A 22,034-nucleotide genomic window follows, 5' to 3' on the forward strand; every position below is an offset into this window, starting at 1 on the left:
GGCCAAGATGGGTTATCGTGAAGGGGAAGGCTTGGGCAAGTTCGGACAGGGTCGGAAGGAAATTGTTGAGGCCTCCATGCAACGAGGGCGGCGGGGACTGGGGCTCAAACTCAAAGGATTCGATGGAGACCTGGACGTGGATTGGCAAGAGGAGATCGAGGTGAGATTTTAGAGACTCCGTAATTGTTCTCTGCACAACCTCTCATCACTGAACACAGAAGCACAACATGTGCAGAACCGTGAGACCCCATTGTCCGAGTGACGGTGAGGTCAGTCAGTGTCCTGTGATTATCTCTGTCTCTCTGGGCAGTGACTGTGAGGTCAGTCAGTGTCCTGTGATTATCACTGTCTCTCTGGGCAGTGACTGTGAGGTCAGTCAGTGTCCTGTGATTATCACTGTCTCTCTGGGCAGTGACTGTGAGGTCAGTCAGTGTCCTGTGATTATCACTGTCTCTCTGGGCAGTGACTGTGAGGTCAGTCAGTGTCCTGTGATTATCACTGTCTCTCTGGGCAGTGACGGTGAGGTCAGTCAGTGTCCTGTGATTATCACTGTCTCTCTGGGTAGTGACTGTGAGGTCAGTCAGTGTCCTGTGATTATCACTGTCTCTCTGGGCAGTGACGGTGAGGTCAGTCAGTGTCCTGTGATTATCACTGTCTCTCTGGGCAGTGACGGTGAGGTCAGTCAGTGTCCTGTGATTATCACTGTCTCTCTGGGCAGTGACTGTGAGGTCAGTCAGTGTCCTGTGATTATCACTGTCTCTCTGGGCAGTGACTGTGAGGTCAGTCAGTGTCCTGTGATTATCACTGTCTCTCCGGGCAGTGACTGTGAGGTCAGTCAATGTCCTGTGATTATCACTGTCTCTCTGGGCAGTGACTGTGAGGTCAGTCAGTGTCCTGTGATTATCACTGTCTCTCTGGGCAGTGACTGTGAGGTCAGTCAGTGTCCTGTGATTATCACTGTCTCTCTGGGCAGTGACTGTGAGGTCAGTCAGTGTCCTGTGATTATCACTGTCTCTCTGGGCAGTGACGGTGAGGTCAGTCAGTGTCCTGTGATTATCACTGTCTCTCTGGGCAGTGACTGTGAGGTCAGTCAGTGTCCTGTGATTATCACTGTCTCTCTGGGTAGTGACTGTGAGGTCAGTCAGTGTCCTGTGATTATCACTGTCTCTCTGGGCAGTGACTGTGAGGTCAGTCAGTGTCCTGTGATTATCACTGTCTCTCTGGGCAGTGACTGTGAGGTCAGTCAGTGTCCTGTGATTATCACTGTCTCTCTGGGCAGTGACTGTGAGGTCAGTCAGTGTTCTCTGATTATCACTGTCTCTCCGGGCAGTGACTGTGAGGTCAGTCAGTGTCCTGTGATTATCTCTGTCTCTCTGGGCAGTGACTGTGAGGTCAGTCAGTGTCCTGTGATTATCTCTGTCTCTCTGGGCAGTGACTGTGAGGTCAGTCAGTGTCCTGTGATTATCACTGTCTCTCCGGGCAGTGACTGTGAGGTCAGTCAGTGTCCTGTGATTATCACTGTCTCTGGGATTGTGGGGGGAGTCGATGAGGGGGAGCTGGGATTGTGGGGGGAGTCGATGAGGGGGAGCTGGGATTGTGGGGGGAGTCGATGAGGGGGAGCTGGGATTGTGGGGCTTGTCGATGAAGTGGAGCTGGGATTGTGGGGGGAGTCGATGAGGGGGAACTGGGATTGTGGGGCTTGTAGATGAAGTGGAGCTGGGATTGTGGGGGGAGTCTATGAAGTGGAGCTGGGAGTGTGGGGGGATTCGATGAGGGGGAGCTGGGATTGTGGGGGGAGTCGATGAGGGGGAGCTGGGATTGTGGGGGGAGTCGATGAGGGGGAACTGGGATTGTGGGGCTTGTCGATGAAGTGGTGCTGGGATTGTGGGGGGAGTCTATGAAGTGGAGCGGGAGTGTGGGGGGAGTCGATGAGGGGGAGCTGGGATTGTGGGGGGAGTCGATGAGGGCAAACTGGGATTGTGGGGCTTGTCGATGAAGTGGAGCTGGGATTGTGGGGGGAGTCTATGAAGTGGAGCTGGGAGTGTAGGGGGAGTCGAGGGGGTGCTGGGATTGTGGGGGGAGTCGATGAGGGTGAACTGGGATTGTGGGGCTTGTCGATGAAGTGGAGCTGGGATTGTGGGGAGAGTCGATGAGGGGGAACTGGGATTGTGGGGGGAGTCGCTGAAGTGGAGCTGGGATTGTGGGGAGAGTCGATGAAGTGGAGCTGGGATTGTGCGGGGAGTCGATGAAGTGGAGCTGGGATTGTGGGGGCAGTCGATGAGGGGGAACTGGGATTGTGGGGCTTGTCGATGAAGTGGAGCTGGGATTGTGGGGGGAGTCGATGAGGGGGAACTGGGATTGTGGGGGGAGTCGATGAAGTGGAGCTGGGATTGTGGGGGGAGTCGATGAAGTGGAGCTGGGAGTGTGGGGGGAGTCGATGAGGGGGAGCTGAGAGTGTGGGGGGAGTCGATGAAGTGGAGCTGGGATTGTGGGGGGAGTCGAGGGGGAGCTGAGAGTGTGGGGCTTGTCGATGAAGTGGAGCTGGGATTGTGGGGAGTGTCGATGAGGGGGAGCTGGGATTGTGGGGGGAGTCGATGAAGTGAAGCTGGGATTGTGGGGGGAGTCGATGAGGGGGAGCTGAGAGTGTGGGGCTTGTCGATGAAGTGGAGCTGGGATTGTGGGGAGTGTCGATGAGGGGGAGCTGGGATTGTGGGGGGAGTCGATGAAGTGGAGCTGGGATTGTGGGGGGAGTCGATGAGGGGGAACTGGGATTGTGGGGGGAGTCGATGAAGTGGAGCTGGGAGTGTGGGCTTGTCGATGAAGTGGAGCTGGGATTGTGGGGAGTGTCGATGAGGGGGAGCTGGGATTGTGGGGGGAGTCGATGAAGTGAAGCTGGGATTGTGGGGAGTGTCGATGAGGGGGAACTGGGATTGTGGGGGGAGTCGATGAAGTGGAGCTGGGATTGTGGGGGGAGTCGATGAAGTGGAGCTGGGATTGTGGGGAGTGTCGATGAGGGGGAACTGGGATTGTGGGGGGAGTCGATGAAGTGGAGCTGGGATTGTGGGGGGAGTCGATGAGGGGGAACTGGGATTGTGGGGGGAGTCGATGAAGTGGAGCTGGGAGTGTGGGCTTGTCGATGAAGTGGAGCTGGGATTGTGGGGAGTGTCGATGAGGGGGAGCTGGGATTGTGGGGGGAGTCGATGAAGTGAAGCTGGGATTGTGGGGCTTGTCGATGAAGTGGAGCTGGGATTGTGGGGAGTGTCGATGAGGGGGAACTGGGATTGTGGGGGGAGTCAATGAAGTGAAGCTGGGATTGTGGGGTTTGTCGATGAAGTGGAGCTGGGATTGTGGGGAGTGTCGATGAGGGGGAACTGGGATTGTGGGGGGAGTCGATGAAGTGGAGCTGGGAGTGTGGGGGGAGTCGATGAAGGGGAGCTGGGATTGTGGGGGGAGTCGATGAAGTGGAGCTGGGAGTGTGGGGGGAGTCGATGAGGGGGAGCTGGGATTGTGGGGGGAGTCGATGAGGGGGAACTGGGATTGTGGGGGGAGTCGATGAAGTGGAGCTGGGATTGTGGGGGGAGTCGATGAAGTGGAGCTGGGATTGTGGGGGGAGTCGATGAAGTGGAGCTGGGATTGTGGGGAGTGTCGATGAGGGGGAACTGGGAGTGTGGGGGGAGTCGATGAGGTGGAGCTGGGATTGTGGGACTTGTCGATGAAGTGGAACTGGGATTGTGGGGAGTGTCGATGAGGGGGAACTGGGATTGTGGGGGGAGTCGATGAAGTGGAGCTGGGATTGTGGGGGGAGTCGATGAAGTGGAGCTGGGATTGTGGGGGGAGTCGAGGGGGAGCCGGGATTGTGGGGAAAGTCGAGGGGGAGCCGGGATTGTGGGGAAAGTCGAGGGGGAGCCAGGATTGTGGGAAGAGTCGGTGAGTGGGAGCTGGGATTGCGGGGAATATCGATGAGGGGGAACTGGAATTGTGGGGAATATCGATGAGGGAGAACTGGGTGTGTCGGGGGAGTCGAAGAGGATGAACTGGAATTGTGGGGCTTGTCGATGAGGATGAACTGGAATTGTGGGGAATATCGATGAGGGGGAACTGGAATTGTGGGGAGTGTCGATGAGAGGGAACTGGGAGTGTGGGGGGAGTCGATGAGGGGGAACTGGGATTGTGGGGAGTGTCGATGAGGGGGAACTGGGATTGTGGGGAGTGTCGATGAGAGGGAACTGATAGTGTGGGGGGAGTCGATGAGGGGGAACTGGGATTGTGGGGAGTGTCGATGAGGGGGAACTGGGATTGTGGGGAGTGTCGATGAGGGGGAACTGGGTTTGTGGGGAGTGTCGATGAGGGGGAACTGGGATTGAGGGGAGTGTCGATGAGGGGGCGCTGGGATTGTGGGGAGTGCTGATGAGGGGGAGCTGGGATTGTGGGAAGTGTCGATGAGGGGGAGCTGGGATTGTGGGGTGTGCTGATGAGGGGGAGCTGGGTTTGTGGGGAGAGCCCATGATGGGGTGCTGGGATTGTGGGGAATGCCGATGAGGGAGTGTTGGGATTGTGGGGAAAGTCGATGAGGGGGAGCTGGGATTGTGGGGAGTGTCGATGAGGGGGAGCTGGGATTGTGGGGAGTGTCGATGAGGGAGAGCTGGGATTGTGGGGAGTGTCGATGAGGGAGAGCTGGGATTATGGGGTATGCCGATGAGGGGGAGCTGGGATTGTGGGGAGAGCCGATGAGGGGGGCTGGGATTGTGGGGACTGCCGATGAGGGGGATCTCGGATTGTGGGGAGTTCCGATGAGGGGGATCCCGTATTGTGGTGAGTTCCGATGAGGGGGAGCTGGGATTGTGGGGAGGGTCGATGAGGGGGAGCTGGGATTGTGGGGAGTGTCGAGGAGGGGGAGCTGGGATTGTGGAGAGTGTCGATGAGGGAGAGCTGGGATTATGGGGTATGCCGATGAGGGGGAGCTGGGATTGTGGGGAGAGCCGATGACGGGGGCTGGGATTGTGGGGACTGCCGATGAGGGGGATCTCGGATTGTGGGGAGTTCTGATGAGGGGGAGCTGGGATTGTGGGGAGGGTCGATGAGGGGGAGCTGGGATTGTGGGGAGTGTCGATGAGGGGGATCCCGTATTGTGGGGAGTTTCGATGAGGGGGAGCTGGGATTGTGGGGAGGGTCGATGAGGGGGAACTGGAAGTGTGGGGGAATCGCTGAGGGGGAGCTGGGAGTATGGGGAATGACGATGAAGGGGAGCTGGGAATATGGGGAGTGTCGATGAGGGGGAGCTGGGAGTATGGGGATTGTCGATGAGGGGGAGCTGGGAGTATGGGGATTGTCGATGAGGGGGAGCTGGGAGTATGGGGATTGTCGATGAGGGGGAGCTGGGATTGTGGGGATTGTCGATGAGGAGGAGCTGGGATTGTGGGGAGTGTCGATGAGGGGGAGCTGGGATTGTGGGGAGTGTAGGGCCTGTGGATGAAGGGGAGCTGGGATTGTGGGGAGAGTCGATGAGGGGCAGCTGGGATTGTGGGGAGAGTCGATGATGGGGAGCTGGGAGGATGGGGAGTGTCGTTGAGGGGGAGCTGGGCTTGTGGGGAGTGTCGTTGAGGGGGAGCTGGGATTGTGGGGAGAGTCGAGGGGGAGCTGGGATTGTAGGGAGAGTCGAGGGGGAGCTGGGATTGTGGGGAGAGTCGAGGGGGAGCTGGGATTGTGGTGAGAGTCGAGGGGGAGCTGGGATTGTGGGGAGAGTCGAGGGGGAGCTGGGATTGTGGGGAGAGTCGGTGAGTGGGAGCTGGGATTGCGGGGAGTGTCGGTGAGTGGGAGCTGGGATTGCGGGTAGTGTCGAGGGGGAGCTGGGATTGTGGGGAGAGTCGAGGGGGAGCTGGGATTGTGGGGAGAGTCGGTGAGTGGGAGCTGGGATTGCGGGGAGTGTCGAGGGGGAGCTGGGATTGTGGGGAGAGTCAGTGAGTGGGAGCTGGGATTGTGGGGAGAGTCGGTGAGTGGGAGCTGGAATTGCGGGGAGTGTCGAGGGGGAGCTGGGATTGCGGGGAGTGTCGAGGGGGAGCTGGGATTGCGGGGAGAGTCGAGGGGGTGCTGGGATTGCGGGGAGTGTCGAGGGGGAGCTGGGATTGTGGGGAGAGTCGAGGGGGAGCTGGGATTGTGGGGAGAGTCGGTGAGTGGGAGCTGGGATTGCGGGGAGAGTCGAGGGGGAGCTGGGATTGTGGGGAGAGTCAGTGAGTGGGAGCTGGGATTGTGGGGAGAGTCGAGGGGGAGCTGGGATTGTGGGGAGAGTCGAGGGGGAGCTGGGATTGTGGGGAGAGTCGAGGGGGAGCTGGGATTGTGGGGAGAGTCGATGAGGGAGAGCTGGGATTGCGGGGTATGCCGATGAGGGGGAGCTGGGATTGTGGGGAGAGCCGATGACGGGGGCTGGGATTGTGGGGACTGCCGATGAGGGGGATCTCGGATTGTGGGGAGTTCTGATGAGGGGGAGCTGGGATTGTGGGGAGGGTCGATGAGGGGGAGCTGGGATTGTGGGGAGTGTCGATGAGGGGGATCCCGTATTGTGGGGAGTTTCGATGAGGGGGAGCTGGGATTGTGGGGAGGGTCGATGAGGGGGAACTGGAAGTGTGGGGGAATCGCTGAGGGGGAGCTGGGAGTATGGGGAATGACGAAGGGGAGCTGGGAATATGGGGAGTGTCGATGAGGGGGAGCTGGGAGTATGGGGATTGTCGATGAGGGGGAGCTGGGAGTATGGGGATTGTCGATGAGGGGGAGCTGGGAGTATGGGGATTGTCGATGAGGGGGAGCTGGGATTGTGGGGATTGTCGATGAGGAGGAGCTGGGATTGTGGGGAGTGTCGATGAGGGGGAGCTGGGATTGTGGGGAGTGTAGGGCCTGTGGATGAGGGGGAGCTGGGATTGTGGGGAGAGTCGATGAGGGGCAGCTGGGATTGTGGGGAGAGTCGATGATGGGGAGCTGGGAGGATGGGGAGTGTCGTTGAGGGGGAGCTGGGCTTGTGGGGAGTGTCGTTGAGGGGGAGCTGGGATTGTGGGGAGAGTCGAGGGGGAGCTGGGATTGTAGGGAGAGTCGAGGGGGAGCTGGGATTGTGGGGAGAGTCGAGGGGGAGCTGGGATTGTGGTGAGAGTCGAGGGGGAGCTGGGATTGTGGGGAGAGTCGAGGGGGAGCTGGGATTGTGGGGAGAGTCGGTGAGTGGGAGCTGGGATTGCGGGGAGTGTCGGTGAGTGGGAGCTGGGATTGCGGGTAGTGTCGAGGGGGAGCTGGGATTGTGGGGAGAGTCGAGGGGGAGCTGGGATTGTGGGGAGAGTCGGTGAGTGGGAGCTGGGATTGCGGGGAGTGTCGAGGGGGAGCTGGGATTGTGGGGAGAGTCAGTGAGTGGGAGCTGGGATTGTGGGGAGAGTCGGTGAGTGGGAGCTGGAATTGCGGGGAGTGTCGAGGGGGAGCTGGGATTGCGGGGAGTGTCGAGGGGGAGCTGGGATTGCGGGGAGAGTCGAGGGGGTGCTGGGATTGCGGGGAGTGTCGAGGGGGAGCTGGGATTGTGGGGAGAGTCGAGGGGGAGCTGGGATTGTGGGGAGAGTCGGTGAGTGGGAGCTGGGATTGCGGGGAGAGTCGAGGGGGAGCTGGGATTGTGGGGAGAGTCAGTGAGTGGGAGCTGGGATTGTGGGGAGAGTCGAGGGGGAGCTGGGATTGTGGGGAGAGTCGAGGGGGAGCTGGGATTGTGGGGAGAGTCGAGGGGGAGCTGGGATTGTGGGGAGAGTCGGTGAGTGGGAGCTGGGATTGCGGGGAGTGTCGAGGGGGAGCTGGGATTGTGGGGAGAGTCGAGGGGGAGCTGGGATTGCGGGGAGTGTCGACGGGGAGCTGGGATTGCGGGGAGAGTCGAGGGGGAGCTGGGATTGCGGGGAGTGTCGAGGGGGAGCTGGGATTGCGGGGAGTGTCGAGGGGGAGCTGGGATTGCGGGGAGAGTCGAGGGGGAGCTGGGATTGCGGGGAGAGTCGAGGGGGAGCTGGGACTGCGGGGAGTGTCCAGGGGGAGCTGGGATTGCGGGGAGTGTTGATGGGGAGCTGGGATTGCGGGGAGAGTCGAGGGGGAGCCGGGATTGCGGGGAGTGTCGAGGGGGAGCCGGGATTGCGGGGAGAGTCGAGGGGGAGCTGGGATTGCGGGGAGTGTCGAGGGGGAGCCGGGATTGTGGGGAAAGTCGAGGGGGAGCCAGGATTGTGGGAAGAGTCGGTGAGTGGGAGCTGGGATTGCGGGGAATATCGATGAGGGGGAACTGGAATTGTGGGGAATATCGATGAGGGGGAACTGGGATTGCGGGAGTGTCGATGAGGGGGAACTGGGATTGTGGGGAGTGTCGATGAGGGGGAACTGGGATTGTGGGGAGTGTCGATGAGGGAGAGCTGGGATTATGGGGAGTGTCGATGAGGGAGAGCTGGGATTATGGGGAGTGCTGATGAGGGGGAGCTGGGATTGTGGGGAGTGCTGATGAGGGGGAGCTGGGATTGTGGGGAGTGTCGATGAGGGGGAACTGGGATTGTGGGGAGTGTCGATGAGGGAGAGCTGGGATTATGGGGAGTGCTGATGAGGGGGAGCTGGGATTGTGGGGAGTGCTGATGAGGGAGTGTTGGGATTGTGGGGAAAGTCGATGAGGGGGAGCTGGGATTGTGGGGAGTGTCGATGAGGGGGAGCTGGGATTGTGGGGAGTGTCGATGAGGGAGAGCTGGGATTATGGGGAGTGCTGATGAGGGGGAGCTGGGATTGTGGGGAGTGCTGATGAGGGAGTGTTGGGATTGTGGGGAAAGTCGATGAGGGGGAGCTGGGATTGTGGGGTGTGCTGATGAGGGGGAGCTGGGTTTGTGGGGAGAGCCCATGAGGGGGTGCTGGGATTGTGGGGAATGCCGATGAGGGAGTGTTGGGATTGTGGGGAAAGTCGATGAGGGGGAGCTGGGATTGTGGGGAGTGTCGATGAGGGGGAGCTGGGATTGTGGGGAGTGTCGATGAGGGAGAGCTGGGATTATGGGGTATGCCGATGAGGGGGAGCTGGGATTGTGGGGAGAGCCGATGAGGGGGGCTGGGATTGTGGGGACTGCCGATGAGGGGGATCTCGGATTGTGGGGAGTTCCGATGAGGGGGAGCTGGGTTTGTGGGGAGGGTCGATGAGGGGGAACTGGGAGTGTGAGTGGAGTCGCTGAGGGGGAGCTGGGAGTATGGGGAGTGTCGATGAGGGGGAGCTGGGATTGTGGGGAGTGTCGATGAGGGGGAGCTGGGATTGTGGGGAGTGTCGATGAGGGGGAGCTGGGATTATGGGGTATGCCGATGAGGGGGAGCTGGGATTGTGGGGACTGCCGATGAGGGGGATCCCGTATTGTGGGGAGTTTCGATGAGGGGGAGCTGGGATTGTGGGGAGGGTCGATGAGGGGGAACTGGAAGTGTGGGGGAATCGCTGAGGGGGAGCTGGGAGTATGGGGAATGACGATGAGGGGGAGCTGGGAATATGTGGAGTGTCGATGAGGGGGAGCTGGAATTGTGGGGAGTGTCGCTAAGGGGGAGCTGGGAGTATGGGGATTGTCGATGAGGGGGAGCTGGGATTGTGGGGATTGTCGATGAGGAGGAGCTGGGATTGTGGGGAGTGTCGATGAGGGGGAGCTGGGATTGTGGGGAGTGTAGGGCCTGTGGATGAGGGGGAGCTGGGATTGTGGGGAGAGTCGATGAGGGGCAGCTGGGATTGTGGGGAGAGTCGATGATGGGGAGCTGGTAGGATGGGGAGTGTCGTTGAGGGGGAGCTGGGATTGTGGGCAGTGTCGTTGAGGGGGAGCTGGGATTGTGGGGAGAGTCGAGGGGGAGCTGGGATTGTGGGGAGAGTCGAGGGGGAGCTGGGATTGTGGGGAGAGTCGAGGGGGAGCTGGGATTGTGGGGAGAGTCGAGGGGGAGCTGGGATTGTGGGGAGAGTCGAGGGGGAGCTGGGATTGTGGGGAGAGTCGGTGAGTGGGAGCTGGGATTGCGGGGAGTGTCGGTGAGTGGGAGCTGGGATTGCGGGTAGTGTCGAGGGGGAGCAGGGATTCTGGGGAGAGTCGAGGGGGAGCTGGGATTGAGGGGAGAGTCGGTGAGTGGGAGATGGGATTGCGGGGAGTGTCGAGGGGGAGCTGGGATTGTGGGGAGAGTCGGTGAGTGGGAGCTGGGATTGCGGGGAGTGTCGAGGGGGAGCTGGGATTGCGGGGAGAGTCGAGGGGGAGCTGGGATTGCGGGGAGAGTCGAGGGGGAGCTGGGATTGCGGGGTGTGTCGAGGGGGAGCTGGGATTGTGGGGAAAGTCGAGGGGGAGCCAGGATTGTGGGGAGGGTCGGTGAGTGGGAGCTGGGATTGCGGGGAATATCGATGAGGGGGAACTGGGATTGCGGGAGTGTCGATGAGGGGGAACTGGGATTGTGGGGAGTGTCGATGAGGGGGAACTGGGATTGTGGGGAGTGTCGATGAGGGAGAGCTGGGATTATGGGGAGTGTCGATGAGGGAGAGCTGGGATTATGGGGAGTGCTGATGAGGGGGAGCTGGGATTGTGGGGAGTGCTGATGAGGGGGAGCTGGGATTGTGGGGAGTGTCGATGAGGGGGAACTGGGATTGTGGGGAGTGTCGATGAGGGAGAGCTGGGATTATGGGGAGTGCTGATGAGGGGGAGCTGGGATTGTGGGGAGTGCTGATGAGGGAGTGTTGGGATTGTGGGGAAAGTCGATGAGGGGGAGCTGGGATTGTGGGGAGTGTCGATGAGGGGGAGCTGGGATTGTGGGGAGTGTCGATGAGGGAGAGCTGGGATTATGGGGAGTGCTGATGAGGGGGAGCTGGGATTGTGGGGAGTGCTGATGAGGGAGTGTTGGGATTGTGGGGAAAGTCGATGAGGGGGAGCTGGGATTGTGGGGTGTGCTGATGAGGGGGAGCTGGGTTTGTGGGGAGAGCCCATGAGGGGGTGCTGGGATTGTGGGGAATGCCGATGAGGGAGTGTTGGGATTGTGGGGAAAGTCGATGAGGGGGAGCTGGGATTGTGGGGAGTGTCGATGAGGGGGAGCTGGGATTGTGGGGAGTGTCGATGAGGGAGAGCTGGGATTATGGGGTATGCCGATGAGGGGGAGCTGGGATTGTGGGGAGAGCCGATGAGGGGGGCTGGGATTGTGGGGACTGCCGATGAGGGGGATCTCGGATTGTGGGGAGTTCCGATGAGGGGGAGCTGGGTTTGTGGGGAGGGTCGATGAGGGGGAACTGGGAGTGTGAGTGGAGTCGCTGAGGGGGAGCTGGGAGTATGGGGAGTGTCGATGAGGGGGAGCTGGGATTGTGGGGAGTGTCGATGAGGGGGAGCTGGGATTGTGGGGAGTGTCGATGAGGGGGAGCTGGGATTATGGGGTATGCCGATGAGGGGGAGCTGGGATTGTGGGGACTGCCGATGAGGGGGATCCCGTATTGTGGGGAGTTTCGATGAGGGGGAGCTGGGATTGTGGGGAGGGTCGATGAGGGGGAACTGGAAGTGTGGGGGAATCGCTGAGGGGGAGCTGGGAGTATGGGGAATGACGATGAGGGGGAGCTGGGAATATGTGGAGTGTCGATGAGGGGGAGCTGGAATTGTGGGGAGTGTCGCTAAGGGGGAGCTGGGAGTATGGGGATTGTCGATGAGGGGGAGCTGGGATTGTGGGGATTGTCGATGAGGAGGAGCTGGGATTGTGGGGAGTGTCGATGAGGGGGAGCTGGGATTGTGGGGAGTGTAGGGCCTGTGGATGAGGGGGAGCTGGGATTGTGGGGAGAGTCGATGAGGGGCAGCTGGGATTGTGGGGAGAGTCGATGATGGGGAGCTGGTAGGATGGGGAGTGTCGTTGAGGGGGAGCTGGGATTGTGGGCAGTGTCGTTGAGGGGGAGCTGGGATTGTGGGGAGAGTCGAGGGGGAGCTGGGATTGTGGGGAGAGTCGAGGGGGAGCTGGGATTGTGGGGAGAGTCGAGGGGGAGCTGGGATTGTGGGGAGAGTCGAGGGGGAGCTGGGATTGTGGGGAGAGTCGAGGGGGAGCTGGGATTGTGGGGAGAGTCGGTGAGTGGGAGCTGGGATTGCGGGGAGTGTCGGTGAGTGGGAGCTGGGATTGCGGGTAGTGTCGAGGGGGAGCAGGGATTCTGGGGAGAGTCGAGGGGGAGCTGGGATTGAGGGGAGAGTCGGTGAGTGGGAGATGGGATTGCGGGGAGTGTCGAGGGGGAGCTGGGATTGTGGGGAGAGTCGGTGAGTGGGAGCTGGGATTGCGGGGAGTGTCGAGGGGGAGCTGGGATTGCGGGGAGAGTCGAGGGGGAGCTGGGATTGCGGGGAGAGTCGAGGGGGAGCTGGGATTGCGGGGTGTGTCGAGGGGGAGCTGGGATTGTGGGGAAAGTCGAGGGGGAGCCAGGATTGTGGGGAGGGTCGGTGAGTGGGAGCTGGGATTGCGGGGAGTGTCGGTGAGTGGGAGCTGGGATTGCGGGGAGTGTCGGGGGGGAGCTGGGATTGTGGGGAGAGTCGAGGGGGAGCTGGGATTGTGGGGAGAGTCGAGGGGGAGCTGGGATTGTGGGGAGAGTCGGTGAGTGGGAGCTGGGATTGCGGGGAGTGTCGAGGGGGAGCTGGGATTGTGGGGAGAGTCGAGGGGGAGCTGGGATTGTGGGGAGAGTCGAGGGGGAGCTGGGATTGTGGGGAGAGTCGAGGGGGAGCTGGGATTGTGGGGAGAGTCGAGGGGGAGCTGGGATTGTGGGGAGAGTCGAGGGGGAGCTGGGATTGTGGGGAGAGTCGAGGGGGAGCTGGGATTGTGGGGAGAGTCGAGGGGGAGCTGGGATTGTGGGGAGAGTCGAGGGGGAGCTGGGATTGTGGGGAGTGTCGAGGGGGAGCTGGGATTGTGGGGAGTGTCGAGGGGGAGCTGGGATTGCGGGGAGTGTCGAGGGGGTGCTGGGATTGTGGGGAGAGTCGGTGAGTGGGAGCTGGGATTGCGGGGAGTGTCGAGGGGGAACTGGGATTGTGGGGGGAGTCGATGAGGGGGTACTGGGATTGTGGGGAGTGTCGATGAAGTGGAGCTGGGATTGTGGGGGGAGTCGATGAGGGGGAACTGGGAGTGTGGGGGGAGTCGATGAGGGGGAACTGGAATTGTGGGGAATATCGATGAGGGGGAACTGGAATTGTGGGGAATATCGATGAGGGAGAACTGGGATTGCGGGAGTGTCGATGAGGGGGAACTGGGATTGTGGGGAGTGTCGATGAGGGGGAACTGGAAGTGTGGGGGGAGTCGATGAGGGGGAACTGGGAGTGTGGGGGGAGTCGAAGAGGGGGAACTGGAATTGTGGGGCTTGTCGATGAGGGGGAACTGGGAGTGTGGGGGGAGTCGATGAGGGGGAACTGGGAGTGTGGGGGGAGTCGATGAGGGGGAACTGGAATTGTGGGGAATATCGATGAGGGGGAACTGGAATTGTGGGGAATATCGATGAGGGGGAACTGGAATTGTGGGGAATATCGATGAGGGGGAACTGGGATTGCGGGAGTGTCGATGAGGGGGATCAGGAATTGTGGGGAATATCCATGAGGGGGAACTGGAATTGTGGGGAATATCGATGAGGGGGAACTGGGATTGCGGGAGTGTCGATGAGGGGGAGCTGGGATTGTGGGAAGTGTCAATGAGGGGGAGCTGGGATTGTGGGGTGTGCTGATGAGGGGGAGCTGGGTTTGTGGGGAGAGCCCATGAGGGGGTGCTGGGATTGTGGGGAATGCCGATGAGGGAGTGTTGGGATTGTGGGGAAAGTCGATGAGGGGGAGCTGGGATTGTTGGGAATGTCGATGAGGGGGAGCTGGGATTGTGGGGAGTGTCGATGAGGGAGAGCTGGGATTATGGGGTATGCCGATGAGGGGGAGCTGGGATTGTGGGGAGAGCCGATGAGGGGGGCTGGGATTGTGGGGACTGCCGTTGAGGGGGATCTCGGATTGTGGGGAGTTCCGATGAGGGGGAGCTGGGATTGTGGGGAGGGTCGATGAGGGGGAGCTGGGATTGTGGGGAGTGTCGATGAGGGGGAGCTGGGATTGAGGGGTATGCCGATGAGGGGGAGCTGGGATTGTGGGGACTGCCGATGAGGGGGATCCCGTATTGTGGGGAGTTTCGATGAGGGGGTGCTGGGATTGTGGGGAGGGTCGATGAGGGGGAACTGGAAGTGTGGGGGAATCGCTGAGGGGGAGCTGGGAGTATGGGGAATGACGATGAGGGGGAGCTGGGATTGTGGGGATTGTCGATGAGGAGGAGCTGGGATTGTGGGGAGTGTCGATGAGTGGGAGCTGGGATTGTGGGGAGTGTAGGGCCTGTGGATGAGGGGGAGCTGGGATTGTGGGGAGAGTCGATGAGGGGCAGCTGGGATTGTGGGGAGTGTCGTTGAGGGGGAGCTGGGATTGTGGGGAGAGTCGAGGGGGAGCTGGGATTGTTGGGAGATGCGAGGGGGAGCTGGGATTGTGGGGAGAGTCGAGGGGGAGCTGGGATTGTGGGGAGAGTCGAGGGGGAGCTGGGATTGTGGCGAGAGTCGAGGGGGAGCTGGGATTGTGGGGAGAGTCGGTGAGTGGGAGCTGGGATTGCGGGGAGTGTCGGTGAGTGGGAGCTGGAATTGCGGGTAGTGTCGAGGGGGAGCTGGGATTGTGGGGACAGTCGAGGGGGAGCTGGGATTGTGGGGAGAGTCGGTGAGTGGGAGCTGGGATTGCGGGGAGTGTCGAGGGGGAGCTGGGATTGTGGGGAGAGTCAGTGAGTGGGAGCTGGGATTGTGGGGAGAGTCGGTGAGTGGGAGCTGGAATTGTGGGGAGTGTCGAGGGGGAGCTGGGATTGCGGGTAGTGTCGAGGGGGAGCCGGAATTGCGGGGAGAGTCGAGGGGGTGCTGGGATTGCGGGAGTGTCGAGGGGGAGCTGGGATTGTGGGGAGAGTCGAGGGGGAGCTGTGATTGTGGGGAGAGTCGGTGAGTGGGAGCTGGGATTGCGGGGAGTGTCGAGGGGGAGCTGGGATTGTGGGGAGAGTCAGTGAGTGGGAGCTGGGATTGTGGGGAGAGTCGAGGGGGAGCTGGGATTGTGGGGAGAGTCGGTGAGTGGGAGCTGGGATTGCGGGGAGTGTCGAGGGGGAGCTGGGATTGTGGGGAGAGTCGAGGGGGAGCTGGGATTGCTGGGAGTGTCGAGGGGGAGCTGGGATTGCGGGGAGTGTCGAGGGGGAGCTGGGATTGCGGGGAGTGTCGATGGGGAGCTGGGATTGCGGGGAGTGTCGATGGGGAGCTGGGATTGTGGGGAGAGTCGAGGGGGAGCTGGGATTGCGGGGAGTGTCGAGGGGGAGCCGGGATTGCGGGGAGAGTCGAGGGGGAGCTGGGATTGCGGGGAGTGTGAGGGGGAGCTGGGATTGTGGGGAAAGTCGAGGGGGAGCCAGGATTGTGGGAAGAGTCTGTGAGTGGGAGCTGGGATTGCGGGGAATATCGATGAGGGGGAACTGGACTTGTGGGGAATATCGATGAGGGGGAACTGGGATTGCGGGAGTGTCGATGAGGGGGAACTGGGATTGTGGGGAGTGTCGATGAGGGGGAACTGGGGTTGTGGGGAGTGTCGATGAGGGGGAACTGGGATTGTGGGGTGTGTCGATGAGGGGGAACTGGGATTGAGGGAAGTGTCGATGACGGGGAGCTGGGATTGTGGGGAGTGCTGATGAGGGGGAGCTGGGATTGTGGGGAGTGCTGATGAGGGGGAGCTGGGATTGTGGGGAGTGCTGATGAGGGAGAGCTGGGATTGTGGGAAGTGTCGATGAGGGGGAGCTGGGATTGTGGGGTGTGCTGATGAGGGGGAGCTGGGTTTGTGGGGAGAGCCCATGATGGGGTGCTGGGATTGTGGTGAATGCCGATGAGGGAGTGTTGGGATTGTGGGGAAAGTCGATGAGGGGGAGCTGGGATTGTGGGGAGTGTCGATGAGGGGGAGCTGGGATTGTGGGGAGTGTCGATGCGGGAGAGCTGGGATTATGGGGTATGCCGATGAGGGGGATCCCGTATTGTGGGGAGTTTCGATGAGGGGGAGCTGGGATTGTGGGGAGGGTCGATGAGGGGGAACTGGAAGTGTGGGGGAATCGCTGAGGGGGAGCTGGGAGTATGGGGAATGACGATGAGGGGGAGCTGGGAATATGGGGAGTGTCGATGAGGGGGAGCTGGAATTGTGGGGAGTGTCGCTAAGGGGGAGCTGGGAGTATGGGGATTGTCGATGAGGGGGAGCTGGGATTGTGGGGATTGTCGATGAGGAGGAGCTGGGATTGTGGGGAGTGTCGATGAGGGGGAGCTGGGATTGTGGGGAGTGTAGGGCCTGTGGATGAGGGGGAGCTGGGATTGTGGGGAGAGTCGATGAGGGGCAGCTGGGATTGTGGGGAGAGTCGATGATGGGGAGCTGGGAGGATGGGGAGTGTCGTTGAGGGGGAGCTGGGCTTGTGGGGAGTGTCGTTGAGGGGGAGCTGGGATTGTGGGGAGAGTCGAGGGGGAGCTGGGATTGTGGGGAGAGTCGAGGGGGAGCTGGGATTGTGGGGAGAGTCGAGGGGGAGCTGGGATTGTGGGGAGAGTCGAGGGGGAGCTGGGATTGTGGGGAGAGTCGAGGGGGAGCTGGGATTGTGGGGAGAGTCGAGGGGGAGCTGGGATTGTGGGGACAGTCGAGGGGGAGCTGGGATTGTGGGGAGAGTCGAGGGGGAGCTGGGATTGTGGGGAGAGTCGAGGGGGAGCTGGGATTGTGGGGAGAGTCGAGGGGGAGCTGGGATTGTGGGGAGAGTCGAGGGGGAGCTGGGATTGTGGGGAGAGTCGAGGGGGAGCTGGGATTGTGGGGAGAGTCGAGGGGGAGCTGGGATTGTGGGGAGAGTCGGTGAGTGGGAGCTGGGATTGCGGGGAGTGTCGAGGGGGAGCTGGGATTGTGGGGAGAGTCAGTGAGTGGGAGCTGGGATTGTGGGGAGAGTCGGTGAGTGGGAGCTGGAATTGTGGGGAGAGTCGAGGGGCAGCTGGGATTGTGGGGAGTGTCGAGGGGGAGCTGGGATTGTGTAGAGTCGAGGGGGAGCTGGGATTGTGGGGAGTGTCGAGGGGGAGCTGGGATTGCGGGGAGAGTCGAGGGGGAGCTGGGATTGCGGGGAGTGTCTGAGGGGGAGCTGGGATTGTGGAGAGTCGAGGGGGAGCTGGGATTGCGGGGAGTGTCGAGGGGGAGCTGGGATTGTGGGGAGAGTCGAGGGGGAGCTGGGATTGTGGGGTGTGTCGAGGGGGAGCTGGGATTGTGGGGAGTGTCGAGGGGGAGCTGGGATTGTGGGGAGTGTCGAGGGGGAGCTGGGATTGTGGGGAGTGTCGAGGGGGAGCTGGGATTGTGGGGAGTGTCGAGGGGGAGCTGGGATTGTGGGGAGTGTCGAGGGGGAGCTGGGATTGTGGGGAGTGTCGAGGGGGAGCTGGGATTGTGGGGAGTGTCGAGGGGGAGCTGGGATTGCGGGGAGTGTCGAGGGGGAGCTGGGATTGCGGGGAGTGTCGAGGGGGAGCTGGGATTGCGGGGAGTGTCGAGGGGGAGCTGGGATTGCGGGGAGAGTCGAGGGGGAGCTGGGATTGCGGGGAGAGTCGAGGGGGAGTTGGCATTGTGGGGAGAGTCGTGGGGGAGCTGGGATTGCGGGGAGTGTCGAGGGGGAGCTGGGATTGCGGGGAGTGTCGAGGGGGTGCTGGGATTGTGGGGAGAGTCGAGAGGGAGCTGGGATTGTGGGGAGTGTCGAGGGGGAGCTGGGATTGTGGGGAGAGTCGAGGGGGAGCTGGGATTGTGGAGAGAGTCGAGGGGGAGCTGGGATTGTGGGGAGAGTCGAGGGGGAGCTGGGATTGTGGGGAGAGTCGAGGGGGAGCTGGGATTGTGGGGAGAGTCGAGGGGGAGCTGGGATTGTGGGGAGAGTCGAGGGGGAGCTGGGATTGTGGGGAGAGTCGAGGGGGAGCTGGGATTGTGGGGAGAGTCGAGGGGGAGCTGGGATTGTGAGGAGAGTCGAGGGGGAGCTGGGATTGTGGGGAGAGTCGAGGGGGAGCTGGGATTGTGGGGAGAGTCGAGGGGGAGCTGGGATTGTGGGGAGAGTCGAGGGGGAGCTGGGATTGTGGGGAGAGTCGAGGGGGAGCTGGGATTGTGGGGAGAGTCGAGGGGGAGCTGGGATTGTGGGGAGAGTCGAGGGGGAGCTGGGATTGTGGGGAGAGTCGAGGGGGAGCTGGGATTGTGGGGAGAGTCGAGGGGGAGCTGGGATTGTGGGGAGAGTCGAGGGTGTGCTGGGATTGTGGGGAGAGTCGAGGGGGAGCTGGGATTGTAGGGAGTGTCGAGGGGGAGCTGGGATTGTGGGGAGAGTCGAGGGGGAGCTGGGATTGTGGGGAGAGTCGAGGGGGAGCTGGGATTGTGGGGAGAGTCGAGCGGGAGCTGGGATTGTGGGGAGAGTCGAGGGGGAGCTGGGATTGTGGGGAGAGTCGAGGGGGAGCTGGGATTGTGGGGAGAGTCGAGGGGGAGCTGGGATTGTAGGGAGTGTCGAGGGGGAGCTGGGATTGTGGGGAGAGTCGGTGAGTGGGAGCTGGGATTGTGGGGAGAGTCGAGGGGGAGCTGGGATTGTGGGGAGAGTCGAGGGGGAGCTGGGATTGTGGGGAGAGTCGAGGGGGAGCTGGGATTGTGGGGAGAGTCGAGGGGGAGCTGGGATTGTGGGGAGAGTCGATGGGGAGCTGGGATTGTGGGGAGAGTCGAGGGGGAGCTGGGATTGTGGGGAGTGTCGACGGTGAGCTGGGATTGTGGGGTGTGTCGAGGGGGAGCTGGGATTGTGGGGAGTGTCGAGGGGGAGCTGGGATTGTGGGGAGTGTCGAGGGGGAGCTGGGATTGTGGGGAGTGTCGAGGGGGAGCTGGGATTGTGGGGAGTGTCGAGGGGGAGCTGGGATTGTGGGGAGTGTCGAGGGGGAGCTGGGATTGTGGGGAGTGTCGAGGGGGAGCTGGGATTGTGGGGAGTGTCGAGGGGGAGCTGGGATTGCGGGGAGTGTCGAGGGGGAGCTGGGATTGCGGGGAGTGTCGAGGGGGAGCTGGGATTGCGGGGAGTGTCGAGGGGGAGCTGGGATTGCGGGGAGAGTCGAGGGGGAGCTGGGATTGCGGGGAGAGTCGAGGGGGAGTTGGCATTGTGGGGAGAGTCGTGGGGGAGCTGGGATTGCGGGGAGTGTCGAGGGGGAGCTGGGATTGCGGGGAGTGTCGAGGGGGTGCTGGGATTGTGGGGAGAGTCGAGAGGGAGCTGGGATTGTGGGGAGTGTCGAGGGGGAGCTGGGATTGTGGGGAGAGTCGAGGGGGAGCTGGGATTGTGGAGAGAGTCGAGGGGGAGCTGGGATTGTGGGGAGAGTCGAGGGGGAGCTGGGATTGTGGGGAGAGTCGAGGGGGAGCTGGGATTGTGGGGAGAGTCGAGGGGGAGCTGGGATTGTGGGAGAGTCGAGGGGGAGCTGGGATTGTGGGGAGAGTCGAGGGGGAGCTGGGATTGTGGGGAGAGTCGAGGGGGAGCTGGGATTGTGAGGAGAGTCGAGGGGGAGCTGGGATTGTGGGGAGAGTCGAGGGGGAGCTGGGATTGTGGGGAGAGTCGAGGGGGAGCTGGGATTGTGGGGAGAGTCGAGGGGGAGCTGGGATTGTGGGGAGAGTCGAGGGGGAGCTGGGATTGTGGGGAGAGTCGAGGGGGAGCTGGGATTGTGGGGAGAGTCGAGGGGGAGCTGGGATTGTGGGGAGAGTCGAGGGGGAGCTGGGATTGTGGGGAGAGTCGAGGGGGAGCTGGGATTGTGGGGAGAGTCGAGGGTGTGCTGGGATTGTGGGGAGAGTCGAGGGGGAGCTGGGATTGTAGGGAGTGTCGAGGGGGAGCTGGGATTGTGGGGAGAGTCGAGGGGGAGCTGGGATTGTGGGGAGAGTCGAGGGGGAGCTGGGATTGTGGGGAGAGTCGAGCGGGAGCTGGGATTGTGGGGAGAGTCGAGGGGGAGCTGGGATTGTGGGGAGAGTCGAGGGGGAGCTGGGATTGTGGGGAGAGTCGAGGGGGAGCTGGGATTGTAGGGAGTGTCGAGGGGGAGCTGGGATTGTGGGGAGAGTCGGTGAGTGGGAGCTGGGATTGTGGGGAGAGTCGAGGGGGAGCTGGGATTGTGGGGAGAGTCGAGGGGGAGCTGGGATTGTGGGGAGAGTCGAGGGGGAGCTGGGATTGTGGGGAGAGTCGAGGGGGAGCTGGGATTGTGGGGAGAGTCGATGGGGAGCTGGGATTGTGGGGAGAGTCGAGGGGGAGCTGGGATTGTGGGGAGTGTCGACGGTGAGCTGGGATTGTGGGGAGTGTCGAGGGGGAGCTGGGATTGTGGGGAGTGTCGAGGGGGAGCTGGGATTGTGGGGAGTGTCGAGGGGAGCTGGGATTGTGGGGAGTGTCGAGGGGGAGCTGGGATTGTGGGGAGTGTCGAGGGGGAGCTGGGATTGTGGGGAGTGTCGAGGGGGAGCTGGGATTGTGGGGAGAGTCGAGGGGGAGCTGGGATTGTGGGGAGTGTCGAGGGGGAGCTGGCATTGTGGGGAGTGTCGAGGGGGAGCTGGGATTGTGGGGAGTGTCGAGGGTGAGCTGGGATTGTGGGGAGTGTCGAGGGGGAGCTGGGATTGTGGGGAGTGTCGAGGGGGAGCTGGGATTGTGGGGAGTGTCGAGGGGGAGCTGGGATTGTGGGGAGTGTCGAGGGGGAGCTGGGATTGTGGGGAGAGTCGAGGGGGAGCTGGGATTGTGGGGAGAGTCGAGGGGGAGCTGGGATTGTGGGGAGTGTCGAGGGGGAGCTGGGATTGCGGGGAGTGTCGAGGGGGAGCTGGGATTGCGGGGAGTGTCGAGGGATGAGCTGGGATTGTGGGGAGTGTCGAGGGGGAGCTGGGATTGTGGGGAGTGTCGAGGGGGAGCTGGGAGTGTGGGGAGAGTCGAGGGGGAGCTGGGATTGTGGGGAGAGTCGAGGGGGAGCTGGGATTGTGGGGAGAGTCGATGGGGAGCTGGGTTTGTGGGGAGTGTCGAGGGGGAGCTGGGATTGTGGGGAGAGTCGAGGGGGAGCTGGGATTGTGGGGAGTGTCGAGGGGGAGCTGGGATTGTGGGGAGTGTCGAGGGGGAGCTGGGATTGCGGGGAGTGTCGAGGGGGAGCTGGGATTGCGGGGAGAGTCGAGGGGGAGCTGGGATTGTGGGGAGTGTCGAGGGGGAGCTGGGATTGTGGGGAGTGTCGAGGGGGAGCTGGGATTGTGGGGAGTGTCGAGGGGGAGCTGGGATTGTGGGGAGTGTCGATGGGGAGCTGGGATAGTGGGGAGAGTTGAGGGGGGGCTGGGATTGTGGAGAGTGTCGAGGGGGAGCTGGGATTGTGGGGAGTGTCGAGGGGGAGCTGGGATTGTGGGGAGTGTCGATGGGGAGCTGGGATTGTGGGGAGAGTCGAGGGGGAGCTGGGATTGTGGGGAGTGTCGAGGGGGAGCTGGGATTGTGGGGAGTGTCGAGGGGGAGCTGGGATTGTGGGGAGTGTCGATGGGGAGCTGGGATAGTGGGGAGAGTCGAGGGGGAGCTGGGATTGCGGGGAGTGTCGATCTGGTTGCTGAGAGGGTCGGAAGGTGGATTTTGAATAGTGCAGCCGATTTCGGGACAATGAACGACTTTGCGAACATTGAGATTTACTTTTTGTAAAACTACCTGTCTCTTTACAGCCTGGTGCTTATGAGCAGGTGGAATGGTTTCCGGAATGTTCCTTGGAGATGCCACAGTCAGTGGAGCTGCGGAAGTGGATGACGATTGAACAGGTAGAAATGACAATGAGCACTTTCTCACTCGGCACATACTTCAAACCTCGAGATATCTGACACACATGTTTTCATCCCTCTGCCTCTCCTCCCCTTCTCCCCCACCTCCCCTTCTCTCCCTACCTCACCTTCTCTCCCCACCTCCCCTTCTCCCCCACCTCCCCTTCTCTCCCTACCTCCCCTTCTCCCCCACCTCACCTTCTCTCCCAACCTCACCTTCTCTCCCCACCTCCA

The 22,034-nt window shown here is 61.8% G+C and overlaps 1 protein-coding gene across 2 annotated transcripts in view; it reads left to right on the forward strand.

The window, feature by feature from the left end:
- cmtr1 (cap methyltransferase 1) overlaps positions 1–22,034 on the forward strand; it is a 224,636-nt gene that overhangs the window by 14,228 nt on the left and 188,374 nt on the right. For both annotated transcript variants that reach the window (XM_068028382.1, XM_068028383.1), the window contains exons 3-4: positions 2–160; positions 21,708–21,800. In XM_068028382.1, the coding sequence (XP_067884483.1) occupies positions 2–160; positions 21,708–21,800 (252 nt within the window). The remainder of the gene's footprint in view (position 1; positions 161–21,707; positions 21,801–22,034) is intronic.

Source organism: Heterodontus francisci, unplaced genomic scaffold, assembly GCF_036365525.1.
Source record: "Heterodontus francisci isolate sHetFra1 unplaced genomic scaffold, sHetFra1.hap1 HAP1_SCAFFOLD_786, whole genome shotgun sequence".
In the NCBI taxonomy this organism is placed as follows: domain Eukaryota; kingdom Metazoa; phylum Chordata; class Chondrichthyes; order Heterodontiformes; family Heterodontidae; genus Heterodontus; species Heterodontus francisci.